The sequence below is a fragment of the Perna viridis genome, chromosome 13, assembly GCF_037379345.1.
Source record: "Perna viridis isolate PV_CMFRI_1.1 ecotype Kerala chromosome 13, ASM3737934v1, whole genome shotgun sequence".
Taxonomy (NCBI): Eukaryota; Metazoa; Mollusca; class Bivalvia; order Mytilida; family Mytilidae; genus Perna; species Perna viridis.
Genome location: NC_142457.1, coordinates 5,675,123 through 5,688,493, shown reverse-complemented (window position 1 = coordinate 5,688,493; position 13,371 = coordinate 5,675,123). Strand labels below are relative to the sequence as shown.

The 13,371-nt window shown below is 36.0% G+C and overlaps 2 protein-coding genes across 2 annotated transcripts; one reads left to right on the top strand and one right to left on the bottom strand.

Moving 5' to 3' along the window:
* Nucleotides 1-3,482: 3,482 nt before the first annotated feature.
* Nucleotides 3,483-6,321, bottom strand: LOC148599363 (uncharacterized). The gene has a single exon (XM_088558974.1). The coding sequence runs from the start codon at nt 6,063-6,065 to the stop codon at nt 3,981-3,983; it is 2,085 nt and encodes a 694-aa protein (XP_088415100.1). The 5' UTR covers nt 6,066-6,321; the 3' UTR covers nt 3,483-3,980.
* Nucleotides 6,322-7,883: 1,562 nt separating this feature from the next.
* Nucleotides 7,884-10,704, top strand: LOC148599362 (E3 ubiquitin-protein ligase TRIM56-like). Its single transcript, XM_088558951.1, has 2 exons — nt 7,884-9,085; nt 9,361-10,704. The coding sequence occupies exons 1-2, from the start codon at nt 7,988-7,990 to the stop codon at nt 10,177-10,179; spliced, it is 1,917 nt and encodes a 638-aa protein (XP_088415077.1). The 5' UTR covers nt 7,884-7,987; the 3' UTR covers nt 10,180-10,704.
* The last annotated feature ends 2,667 nt before the right edge of the window (nt 10,705-13,371 follow it).

Sequence of the window (13,371 nt, the reverse complement as noted above, 5' to 3'; positions counted from 1 at the left end):
ATTGAAAAATTTGTAAAATTTTGAAGATAACATCATTTTCATTGTAGAAACTCTTTTGCTTTGAACTCCATTAGAACGGACAGACAGACATGTTATATTTTGTGACCAATGTGCCTATGGATGAGGTTAGTTGTTACAATGTTGTGAAATCCATCAACAAATATACTGTTGTCTCTTAGTTATCATATGTAGCACCATTGCAACTGAAGATGAGCACTTCTAAATGTTTCATTGTCATTGGTAGTTTATAGTTGAGTATGCAGTCTATGGTAAGTTCAAATAAAAAAATTCTCTTAATTGTGAAAAAAATATTTGGTATATTTTTTGTTTTTCTGAAATAAAATAAGAAATACATAGGAAAAACAATTATTATATTTCCACAATTCTTGTAGATTGTATGATATTGCTCAGCTTGCTTATATTTTTACTTTCAAATAATTTTCTATTATATTTTTAATAGTTCATAATTTTTGTGGCGCTGTTTTCATGAATTCATTGCACCATTTTTATTCAGAAATCCATACTGACAAATTGTAGAATCATATAACATCTGTTGCTCTGCAATTATAATCACTGTACACAAAATTGCTTCAAATAGTTCAATTTTTAATGGGGGAAAATTGAAACTAAAGATTTGAAATCTTAAACTAATTCTGGAAAAAAATAACTTTGTAGTGACCTATTTTATCACCAATAAACAAATGTTTTAAATGGAAACTAAAATATTTGTCTTTTATTTGTACTGATTATACAACAGGTAGTTTTGACTGCTTTGAAATATGTTTATCTCATCCACATGGCCTCTGATTTTCATTGGATTCCAAATTTAGCATTAAGTTAATCAGAAGAAATTTACATGACATTATTCACATTATAATTTAATTCTGGAATCAGGATCTGAATAAAAAAAAATATTTACTTGGCCTTATCAGAGCAACTGTTCAAAAATTTTTAGCTTTTCAATTTGCTTTCAAGAAAGTCATACATGTATTTCTTGTTCAGAACAAATTGAATATGTTCCAGATGTAGGTATTTCAATTTATTTAAAAATGTTTTCATTCTTCATCTAGAATCTTAATAATCCAGATGAAATAATGTGTTTGTATTATGTAAAACAACTGTCAAATATCGGTGCCATTTTATCATATCTGTGTTCTTTTCTAGTCTTCCCAAATCATGTATATTTTGTAAATATTTGGTTACTTCCCCTGTTTGATTTGAGTTACTTCTCTTTGTTTGCACTGAGTTTGTTAGTAGTTTTCCAGTTGTGTTTAAACTTTTAAAGGTTTTGTAAATTGGTTTGATAACTTGCATGAAATTTTGGGGTTGCTTTTCAATAATATTTAAAATGATATTGTCCCCAAATCCTTTCTCAACTGTCTCTGGAAATTCCAAAAAATTCTCAATAGTTTTTATTTAAGACAGAGAAGATAGACTAAGACAACTTAAGAATTATAATAAGTTATTGTGGCAAACTTTAATAAAAACTGTTTTACCAAATTAAAGGATATACATGTAGTTTTGATAGAAATTTATTTTATGTGGATGAATAGGGATAAAAAGCTTCATTTTAATGAAGATATGATATGAAATAGCTCAGGGGTATTGTGTTTTAATATTACTAATAGTTGAAATGTATAGAATAAAAACATGAACCTTGTCAATCTATATAGATAAAACCTCATTTAAATTTGTAGAATTTTTAACCCATTCTTGATTGTTCAGTTGAGAGATTTTAACAACTGGTATATCTAATATCACATGATCAAGATTAGGTGCTCGAAGTTGATGTCTTGGTTCTCATTTTATTGACTTTAAAATCAACATGGGAGGGGCATTTCATTTTACCATTTTATTACCCCAAAAAGTGACGTGGCCGTTTTTTACATGGTTCATATTAAAAATAGATTTTTTGCATTTTAGTTTGATTGATATGGCACCTTCTTAAGAGATGAGAACTGAGTAATCAATTTTGTGAGGCCTTACAGGGGTACAATTTGGACTGAATGTGTGTGTGTGAAGTGTGCACATAAAGATGGTTTACTGCTGTCATGCTTATGTGATCTTATAAATGGCTGTTTGTGGTACCTCACTACCCTAATCCTTTAATGGGTTTATTTAACTAAATATGCTTGAAGCTGTGTAGTTTTAGCTGATGCACTCTTTTACAAGAGTTTTAAACCTTTTTTTTACATGAATATAACCATGCTTACTAATTATGCCTAATCAATCTGTTTTAACCCACCTGAAATCAGTTTACAGTGTTGCATTTTTCATAAATTTCTATGTTTTATCATGTTGTTATAGTGCTTTTAGTCTGATTATGTTAAATTCATGTTTATACAATTATTTTAAATGGATGTAAACACTTTATTAAATAATTATGAATAAAAACTAGAGTTTATTTTGTCCATTTATCTCTCTGTTTGGTCTTTTTACCTTTGAAGTATCAATGTCTTATGATTTCGTTACCTAGCTTGAGCTTTTTGTATTGCTATATGGTTAAACAATCCTAGTTTTGGTGATTTTATAATCCGATCTATCCAAAAGAACTTGAGATAAAGGATACTACAAACGCTGTGAAGTCTGCCTCATAACTTGACCTACACTTAGGGATCGATAGTGAAGGAAAACTATTGACCAAACTTTGCAACAAACGCAATGACTTTTCATTACGTATTGTCAACTTCCCTTAGCTTTCATCTGTGCCAACATCCTTCAGCACTTGCATATGGGTTTTTTTATATCATAACTCATACGTTATACCAGATTTGCCGTAACTACGTAGAGTTTTTGTACCCTGCCAGACTTCTAATTGTAGGCTTCTGGAACAGGATTATGTTGCTACAAGATTAAAGTCATCACTACAGAAGTTTTATGGTCGTCATCATGAACTTGTGAATCGTTACAGTTTATCTTTCTGCACCATGAGAACCGACTTGTTCAATGTGTCATAGTCTTCCTTTCCTCTTTCATCTACCCCGGACTTTACTTTTAATGAGCAACTCGGCGGGTGTTTATTGAAAAAGCAGAGGACGCCTACCCTCCAGTGCACCCAGTTATTATAGGAGACCGAGTTGCTCATTTACTTGAGTTGCTTTGTACGTATTATTTTGGTTACTTTATGTTCTTTATTGTGTGTTTTCCCTGTCTGATCTTTGTCGCTGGATTACATTATTTTGATTTCCTCTAAAATCAACAGTCTGCGGAGGTACTAGTCCCGGTTAGGAACAATGTCTAGTTATGTTAAGTTTTCTGATAAGGCAATTGTGCATCACTTTTTCAGATGCATTCGCATCACTACATCATAACTTTGTATTTGTTTTACGCATATGTTCCCCAAGCCAAATTCTAGAGACTTAACAATTTACGATTTCTTGAGTTTTCACATCATTTTAATACGAACCACTTGCGCTTGACCAATATTAATCATATGTACGTGCATTACTTTTCATATCTCATACTCCCCATTTAGTCCAGTCCACCCCATTTAGTCAACTCATCTTTAAAAAAATTAAATGAGTGTTTTTCTAGTATGTTTTGTTTCATCTACTTTTTGAACCTTTAAAACTTGTTATTTTAAGCCTCGAAGTATTTTTTTCCAAAAAAAAGATTTTAACCCTACCGATGTAGCTATTTGTTGTTGCAATATTATAGTGCAAGGGGGTCACAGGTAAGTGATGACATCACGGAGAACTCTCCTATAGTGCAAGGAGGTCATTTGTGCATTTTCGTTTGATTTCTACTGTTTTGATAGGTTTTTTGTTTTTTTGTTCGTCCGTTCTTTACGTCTTTTTCCTTAGTGTTTTAAGAATACCCAGTCGTGATTCGTGGTTTCACTCCTTTTTTTTGTCTTTTATTAGTGCTTTTACACGTACACATGGAAACAATTTGTCTTCACAAACATCTAAAATGTTCTATTCACAAATCCGCAAAGCAAATGCTGAAGCTCGTGCTTGTCCACTATTCAACACGTTACGTCATTTTCTAGACGGTGGCTTTCGTTTGATCTCGTCTGCTTTGATGTACCGATAGACTTTAATGGTTGCGTTCCCGCCTCCAATCCACAGAAAACCGTCGTTGTCGATGGCTATCGAGGTAGGACCGAACATACCTTCATCCTCTGTTAGAAGAAGGCGAAGGAAACGACCCGAGTGGTCTAGAAGATGGACTGAATTACTGCTGTAATCTGCGACTAAAACGTGTCCGTATCGATCGCATGCTATCCCACGTGGATCAAATGGATTCATTTCCGATTCCTGGTCGGGAATCGCTCTTGCTATTGGTGTGCCTTTCGGCGACTTTTCGGATCGTGCAGTTACTATTGGATCCTCGATCAAGTCTTCGGATCCTTTGTGTTGAGACCTTGCTGTTGTTTGCGCGGAATCACGTCCAAGATCGTCGTTGGCCTTTTGTCCATAGTAAATCGAACTTATCTTCCCATTTTTCTCAAAAATCGTTACGCTATGACGCAGGTTATCTGAAACACATATGTCCCCGTACAGATTGACCGCAACGCGTATCGGATAAACGAATAAATCGCCTGATTCGCCATAGCTATTAGATTCTGGACTAAAAGGCGATATTTTTTTGACAGTGTTCACATGACCGGGAGAATATTCGAAGTAAGTTTTAGACTTTGGTAAGCAAACAAGAATATTTCCGGTTGAAGTGATCGCAAGACCACGAGGAAATCCATCAAACACGATGGATTCGATAATCTCCATCTCCTCGTTGATTTTCCGGATGCACTTTTCGGCGCGACAGGAAACATACAGCACATTATTTTTGTCGAGAGCAATAAAGTCAATGTCAGAACTAATAAGACATGACTTGATGGTTCTACCAGTTCTATTGATAAGTCTGATTTCTGACGTCCATCCGATTGTTACCCATGCCTCTCCTTTAGATGTTGGACAAATACAGTTCACGACGTCGTCTTTGTTCTCCAAGCGGAACGATATCACTTCTTCGGTTCGAATATAGTCCGGTGACTGAACTCGGCTGTTCAACACTCCAAACATTCCTTCCAAATCCTCATCCATGACAACACTTGGGATATAACCAATTTCCAATCTGTTCGGCTTAATGAAAGTAACATTTGGATGTATGATACTCTGCATTCTGGTACCTAACTGTCCGGCTGCTTGGACCAACTCAACGTCAGAACCACATTCAACAATTTGAGTGGCTGCACGAATACGTGCTTTGCATGACGTAATAGCGTTTTCGAGTTCCCGCGTCCTCGAATCAATGTAGTGCTGCTCTGCAGACGTCTCTTCCTCGACGAAATATGAAAGACGGATAGACATTTCATCGATCAGTTTATGGAGTCTTTGTGTTTGGGTTACAAGATTTGACAAGACTTGACCTTTCATGATCGCTATATTCTTACTGTAGTTTTTATAGTCATTGTACTGATTGTAAAGCGAACTTGCCGTCTGCTCAGCTTCTTTCAAGGCTCCTTTAAGCATTCTTCTTGTTTTGACAGCACTATCTGATAAATCCTCTGTTAAATGGTTTTCATGAACTGTAAGACGACACTTCAAACAAATCGACTGTTGACATTGGATACAAAAGAACGATATTTCTTCGGACTGATGTTTTGGACAATATGCTTTTGAAGTCAGATAAACGCGTCCTTCTGGGTCAGTCATGTTGGCCAGATGGTGATTCCTTGTTGATTTAATCTTTAGATGGTTTCTACTGCATCCTTTGCACATATTTTGCGCGCACTCAACACAGCGGTTTACAGCTGGTTCTTTGGTATCACAAATATCACAGTCCGGCCTTGTAAGGACAGCAGAAACTGCTTTGGTTGCTGCAACATGAATGTTTGTATCAAAGCCATCAACTCCCTTTTCTGGAATATCAATAGATTCAGAGCATAAGGGGCAATTAAAAGTGATCCCGGTTCGTTTTGCGTCTATGTAAACAGCTACGCAGTCCTTGCAGAAACTATCGAAACAAGGGAGCATTCGCGGCTCCTTGAAAGTCTTCAAACATAATCCACATCGCTCTAGGTGATCTATGGGGTACCTGAAATCATGTGGCGATAGAGCCATCTCGCCTGGAAATGGTTTTTCTGTACCTTTTTAGTAGGTTAAGTTTATACATATACACGAATTTCCTTCGCTTCTACTTCTGGGTGTGTCCAAGTTCATCTCTATCGAGCCTGCTTGTAAATGCATCATGTAATATGAAACATGTTTTTGTCCACAAAACCTTGCTTTAAATACAAAATCAGTATCTAGAAACCATGAAATTAACCGTAATCAATACAATACTTTCGAAATCCAACAAAATTTTACAATTTTGAAATCGATACTTTTTAAACGCACTGAAATATAGAAATCGTTTAAATGAAATTGATATTTCTAGTCATGTATTATGAACCAATGACCCTTACAAGCATTGGGCACACACAATTTTAAAGGAAATATTTTTAAACAAAGGAGGAATAATTATAACTGTACATTAAAACAATGAGGTCTAATTAACAATGCACACAATTAACTCAATACAAAAAAGTCGATGAGTAGTCTTTTTTTAGCTGAACAGGTTAATGGAAGAAAGAAATATTCAAATGCGACAAAATAACGAAGACAAATTCTTCAGACTTCAGTTGTTCCTAAATACGCCAGGAAAAGACAGAGCCCTGGAATAAGTCCTGGTCTAGATACTTTAATACTACAAGTAGTATAACCTGTCAAAATGAACTTTAAATGTCTATTTACTTTATCGTGGATAAAAAGACCAAAGTGTGTATACACTTGTCTTCACACAGGTTTTGTAATCAAATACTAGCATTCATAGTTAGACTGCAAATTAAAGTCCTTTAATCTGTAGAGAATTGTATGTCCACTTGCGCAAGCTGCATGCATTAAACTAATTGCATCGTTTCAATTATTCGCGATTTAACTTTTTTTGTACAACAAGACACGTGGTGTTGATATACTCGTTTACTAACAATGCTTACAAGTAGGAGAAGGGGTCCCAGGTTTTTTTTTTGTTTTTTGTTTTTGTTTTTTTGTTGTTTTTTTTTTGCAGTGGAAATGTCATAGAATACAAGGTTTCACACTTCTAGTTGCATACGTTCAAGAACACAACGAGTGATGGAGTGAGGTGTGAAGCGTAGTCAACAGTGGGTTTCCGAGGATTCTCCTGAACCAATACTTGGCTCTTTCTGGTTCCATCTGTGGGGGGGGGGGGCGCATACTTATTGTCAATACTTCTATTGAACATTTTGGTATTAGCGTTATCGTGTTGATATGGCTTCGTACCAGTGGTCTTTCTAAAGCAGCATTCGGATTTTCAAACTAATACTTAATGATATACATTTATAAATATAACATTTAATTACAAAGATGTGTAAATGAATTCAGTGTTGTAACTAATTTGTATCAACTTAATGAAGACACGCCCACATTAAAGCAAACATTTTGCCATACAATAAAATCGAATTTTAGGCTTCTCTCTGAAATTGACACCCGGACTATAGTCTTGAATTTATGTTTGAGTCGATAAAACTTTGTTCTGTAAAATATTTCAAAAGACTTTTTGACGTATTTTCTTATTTGATTTAGTGTTGCCTATTACAGTTTATGAACTTACTCTTAATTAAAAAAAAGAATTTACGAGAAACATTGAAAAACTAATTTGTGATACAAAATGCAATTCTAATCTGTTTTCTTTTATAGCACAAATTTGGACATTTCGTCACTTTTTTTCTGACCAGCTTTGTCATTTCCCATTGTTATAGTTTCCACTTAATTACTTTCAAAAGTTATTCTAACCTTTCTACTATTCCACAGATATAATTACTGTTCCATTCAATAGTCCCTGCCTATGACCCGTCCTCTATTCGCGGTTGTTAGTAACAACAAGTATTAAGTTCCTATTCCATAACGACAAGTAAGAGCAGACATTTTCTTTCAATCTTTCATACTATGGATTGAAACCACGGGTGGAATTTTAGGTGCTTAAGATGGAAAGTCGGGAACCAAGTTCACTCGGGCATCTGATGCAACCGGATGCTTGTGGGATCTGCCTCGGAGAATACAAGCGACCGAAAATTTTACCATGCTTCCACACTTTCTGTTTCCAATGCCTCGAATCTTACGTTGATAAAACCGGAAGGCTTGGTCGGTTTAGCTGCCCATTATGCCTAACTGATACTCTCATCCCCAAAGGTGGAGTTGCTCGATTCCAGACCAATTACTACGTCAAGGCCGACAAGTTGCAGTCGACATACGTCCCTAATGTTCGATGCGACGTCTGTGAGAGACACGATATAGCCGATAGTCGATGTCTAGAATGTGACCAGAATATGTGCCCAAGCTGCTGCAAGACCCATCTGAAGATGACTGCATCACGTGATCATCATCTCATAGGATTATTCGTTACAGATGCTACTCCAAATCTCCGTCATAGGGTTCTTACACGAATTTACTGTGATAAGCATCCAGGGGATGAGTTGACCTTCTACTGCAGAAAATGCGACCAAACGATATGCCTCAGATGTAAGGTTACATCACACGAAAACCACGTGAGCGATGATTTGCAGGAGGTCGCGAGACAGACACGTGAGCATCTCAACAGCAAACTCGAGAGTGCTAAACTTCACCTTCCTCTTTTCCATGAGCAGTTAAACGATGTTAATAGGTACGATGAAAACATGCAACACACCCGCGAGAGACTTGTCAAAACTATCAACCAAAGAGCAACAAAGCTTCATGAAAGAGTTGACAAACTTGCAGCAACTTTAAAGCATGATGTAGACGGCGAATACAACGTCGAAAGTGCAAGAATAGATGCACATCGTAAGAAAATTACGCAAGCTGCCAAAGCACTAGCCGGTCAAATACATGCCGCCAACCAATCCGTTATGTATGGTGCAGATGCCGAAATTGCGAGAAATAAGGAATTGTTGGTCCAGCAGATGGAAAATATTGCTGCCACGGCTGACCGACTGCAGCTACCGAAACTCCAGTTAGAGCTAAGTCCCAGTATAACATTGGAGGGAAAGATTGAGGAATCATTCGGTAATTTGACGACCAGACGACCACCAGCAACTGATATCAAGGTAGGTTTCTGCTGGCTCACAAATTTAGACTAATGACCATTTTAGTACACATCTATCGTTTTGTCCGACGTATAATGTGGATAGCAGTGATCCATAACTCGAAATTGCTTTGAGGTATTTTTTTATTATTATTTTTTATTTTTTTTTTCAGGGTATTTTTTTTTCAGCAACAAAAATATTGTGTTCAAGAGCTATAGGCTGAATAGGTCAAAATTCGGGGTCGGGCGTATCATTTGCTCTGTGGCGCTGCTTATAATTAGTAGTTCTTTTTTCAGATCCAAGAAATGGCAGTATTCCAAGTAGACGATACATTCAAGGTTGTCAGTTCTATATGTCCCGTTGGTGACGGAGAAGCATGGGTGACGTCAGGATGGAAACCGGAAATACATCTCTTCAATGTCTATGGTACCAGATTAAGAACGCAGTCCGTTGGCAGGAACATCGACACTATCGTCCAAGATAAATCCAAATCCTTGATTGTCACGTGCAGCGATCAACGCCAAATTCTTCGTAGTCATGGTAACATTGACTTTTCTATCATTGCCACTCTTGGACAACACCCACGTGGTATTACGATAATAGACGACAACGAACTTCTCGTCTGCACGGGTCAATCTTTAGCTTTCCAAGATTATAAGGAGGGACACAAAAACAAAGTTTTACGATACTCAATCGATGGTAGAATGCTCGGAGAATTCGGCGATGAGGACCAGTGGAAATTCATGTACCCGCTCCGGATCGCGGTAAACATGACGGGCGATATATGCGTTGCTGATTGCCAGCGAAGATGCGTAACAATACACAGAAGAGATGGCACCATCAAAGCAAAGTACACAGGCTCAGAAACATCCGGTCTTAAGAACAGTTTTGAGCCACGTGGACTGGCTTGTGACCAAAGAGGATTCATATTCGTGACCGATAATGCCAACGACGCAATCCACCTCTTAGACCACTCTGGAAAATTCATACGCCTGATTTTGACCTCAAATGATGAAGTATACGGCCCATATGCAACCGCTATTGACTCTAAGGGATTTCTGTGGGTAGGGGCACGTGATGCAACAGTTAAAGTATTCAAAGTGACATATTTCTAGACAATCATATAGTTGTATTCTTAATCAAATGGCATATCAAAAGAGTATGAGTGATCGAAAGTGTATGAGCGGTTTGTGCACTTTTATAAGCGGAATTCGCTGCATTTTGGACTTTAAATTGGTATCATATCTAGAATTTACTCCAAGAGTTCATCATTTACTATAAAATACATCTAAAAGCGTCAAATGTCACTCGAATGGGTTTGTTTGGCCTGGATACTCAAACTCTAAAAGAAACCCATACGAAAACCTTCTTTTGAAACTCCATTTTGCTGCATCATATACATTTGTATTTCACGATATATTAGTTCAGTGTCCAATTTGTATTTACATTGCCATTCACTTTAGTATAACGTATATTTATTTTATATAGGTTTAGGGTTTTATATAATCATGATGGTCTTGAAATAAAGATTTCTAATATAAAAGTATAACCTATATATGTGCCTTTGTTTTTGAAGCTTCAAGCGCTTATGTATTTATAACTGTAGTAAATAATTCATTCTGAAGAGATTATTTTAGGAACGTCTTCGGACTTTTCTTTAATTCTATTTGAAGATTTCTTTGGTATGTCCAAAGTCAAGGATCCTTAAGCAGACAGGGCCCAGAAATAAATAAAAAGAGAAAATCTGTTCCATAAATGAAAGTTATATAAAGAGGAGCCAGGCTGTCGTTTGCTCCGTTTTGCCTTAATATTGTACAAAATTAACAAAATTTTAATACGACGACACAACTCCGAAACCCTCCCCTGTATCCGCAACTGTTACATTCATTGAGAGATTTTCAACATGACTTGTATCCCCGATATTATCCTCCAAAGTTAGTGTACACACATCATTCCATAAATATGATAAACTTCACAGTAAAAAATGAGGAAAAAAACCAAAAAACCGAAAATTCAATCACGCTATCAAACTATCAAAAACAAAAGAAACGCCACCACCTAAAACACAAAGAAGCTAAATTTGTAAAGTAGAGAATAAAACACGCGATCGAGAACCTCACAAATTATTGCGTTCAACAAATGATGCCACAGATCGGTGAATCAATTGCTTTATATTTTTAAAGTGTATCCCACTTTAATATCATAATACATTCTCTCTTGTATGAAATACAACAAATTCACTTCTGCCGATCTACAATTCCCGGGAAACAAATCGGTGTGTATAACCACTGTCACTAAGGAGTTGCGCATTTCTACTGTCATTTAGGTTACAGACCACCAATTCAACCAATGAGCATTTGGAACGTACGCAAAATTAGTCCTACGCAGAAATTACCCCTGTTCCTCATAGTGCTGTGAAAAAAGTTCTCATCTTATTTAAAAAAAAAATTAAACAGTTTCTGAAAGGAAAAACATTTCTGTACATTTTATAGGTGCATTTTGCTTCTTGTGATGTGAAGCCTAATCTCCATAATGATTTTTAAATATACACCTACCTTGTGAAAACACTGGGATTTCCCATGCTATTTATAGACACTTCACTTCCGGTGACCAGTACTGCACTGCAAGTCTGCTAACCCCACATGCCATTCTGAGGATTGTGAGCTGACATATGTAGAATCATGCTGATATATAGTCCTCTGCAGGTTAAAGTTAAGGTAAAGTCCAGAGAAGCCATTGAATATTGTGAAATTAGCATAGAAGCCTATGGGAAGTGGAATTAGTGGTTTTTAGCCTTTATCTACTTATTTACTTTCCGCAGGCGATACATTTTGTAAAATTTGTCCCTGTGGAACCGGAAATGACGCACTTATGAATGTTTTCGTAATATGCACAAGTATTAGCTTTTCAAAATGCTACTCGTCTCTTAGCGTTAAAATAGAATACGTGAATATTTTTTAAATATATACGGTAAATAATTTTCGGTAAAAAATAAAACTTTTAAGGGCTGTAATGTTTCAAAACATTTTGGATTTTGATGTAATTTTGCAGGTGGGTAGACTTTTCAATGCTCTACATTATGGCTCCTTATATTGATCATCTATCTTGTATAGTTTAAGAGCTGCAGCTCTATCAAACTTAATGAATTTTGATGAAATTTTGCAGGAAGGTAGAGCTTTGAATGTTCTACATTAATGCTACTTACATTGATTATCTATCTTGATGCTGACAGACTCCCAAAGATATTACATTACATTATCCTAGGGTACATAGTTTCTTAGAAATTGACTTTGACATGAAACGTAACCAAAGTCAATCATGTATGATCAAACTTTCTTCTATGTTTAAGACAAAATCATTCATGCGCGAAAATAAAACGGGAATACGCGATAGACAATGTAGTGAATATTAAATAACATTGATAGTATCAAAACTTTCTTGAAATTATTGTTACATATCAATACTATATTGAATGTATATCGTAACTCTTTTTTTTTTTAATTTGATCGTTGCCATTATTTACGAAGTTTACCGATTCTTCTGATTTAAGATTGGTTTCCGTTCAGCCAGTATCAGTCTAAAGAAGATGCTAAAGGCTAAAAACCACTAATTCCACTTCCCATAGGCTTCTATGCTAATTTCACAATATTCAATGGCTTCTCTGGACTTTACCTTAACTTTAACCTGCAGAGGACTATATATCAGCATGATTCTACATATGTCAGCTCACAATCCTCAGAATGGCATGTGGGGTTAGCAGACTTGCAGTGCAGTACTGGTCACCGGAAGTGAAGTGTCTATAAATAGCATGGGAAATCCCAGTGTTTTCACAAGATAGGGGTATATTTAAAAATCATTATGGAGATTAGGCTTCACATCACAAGAAGCAAAATGCACCTATAAAATGTACAGAAATGTTTTTCCTTTCAGAAACTGTTTAAATTTTTTAAATGAGCTAACTTTTTTCACAGCACTATGAGGAACAGGGGTAATTTCTGCGTAGGACTAATTTTGCGTACGTTCCGAATGCTCATTGGTTGAATTGGTGGTCTGTAACCTAAAATAATGACAATATACCGTAAGCGCATACGGTTCCACGTATTGATTTTAGAGTGTGTTATGTTGTCAGCCAATCATAAATAATCGGCGCTTCACTTCTGCGTTTTTTGAGAATTTTATCCAATGAGCGGATGGTTTTCAATTTCCTCGTGCATGTTATCTGCTTTCAATTCTTTATAAGACGTGATGTTTGCATTATTTGTTAAATATGCATTTAGTTAAGAAAAATGTTTCACAAATGAAATAGA

Excerpts from the sequence above, each read along its gene's own strand:
- LOC148599363 (XM_088558974.1), bottom strand. The coding sequence starts at position 6,065 with ATGGCTCTATCGCCACATGATTTCAGGTACCCCATAGATCACCTAGAG.
- LOC148599362 (XM_088558951.1), top strand. The coding sequence starts at position 7,988 with ATGGAAAGTCGGGAACCAAGTTCACTCGGGCATCTGATGCAACCGGAT. Across the intron at positions 9,086-9,360 it reads CACCAGCAACTGATATCAAG|ATCCAAGAAATGGCAGTATT; the intron begins GTAGGTTTCTGC and ends TTCTTTTTTCAG.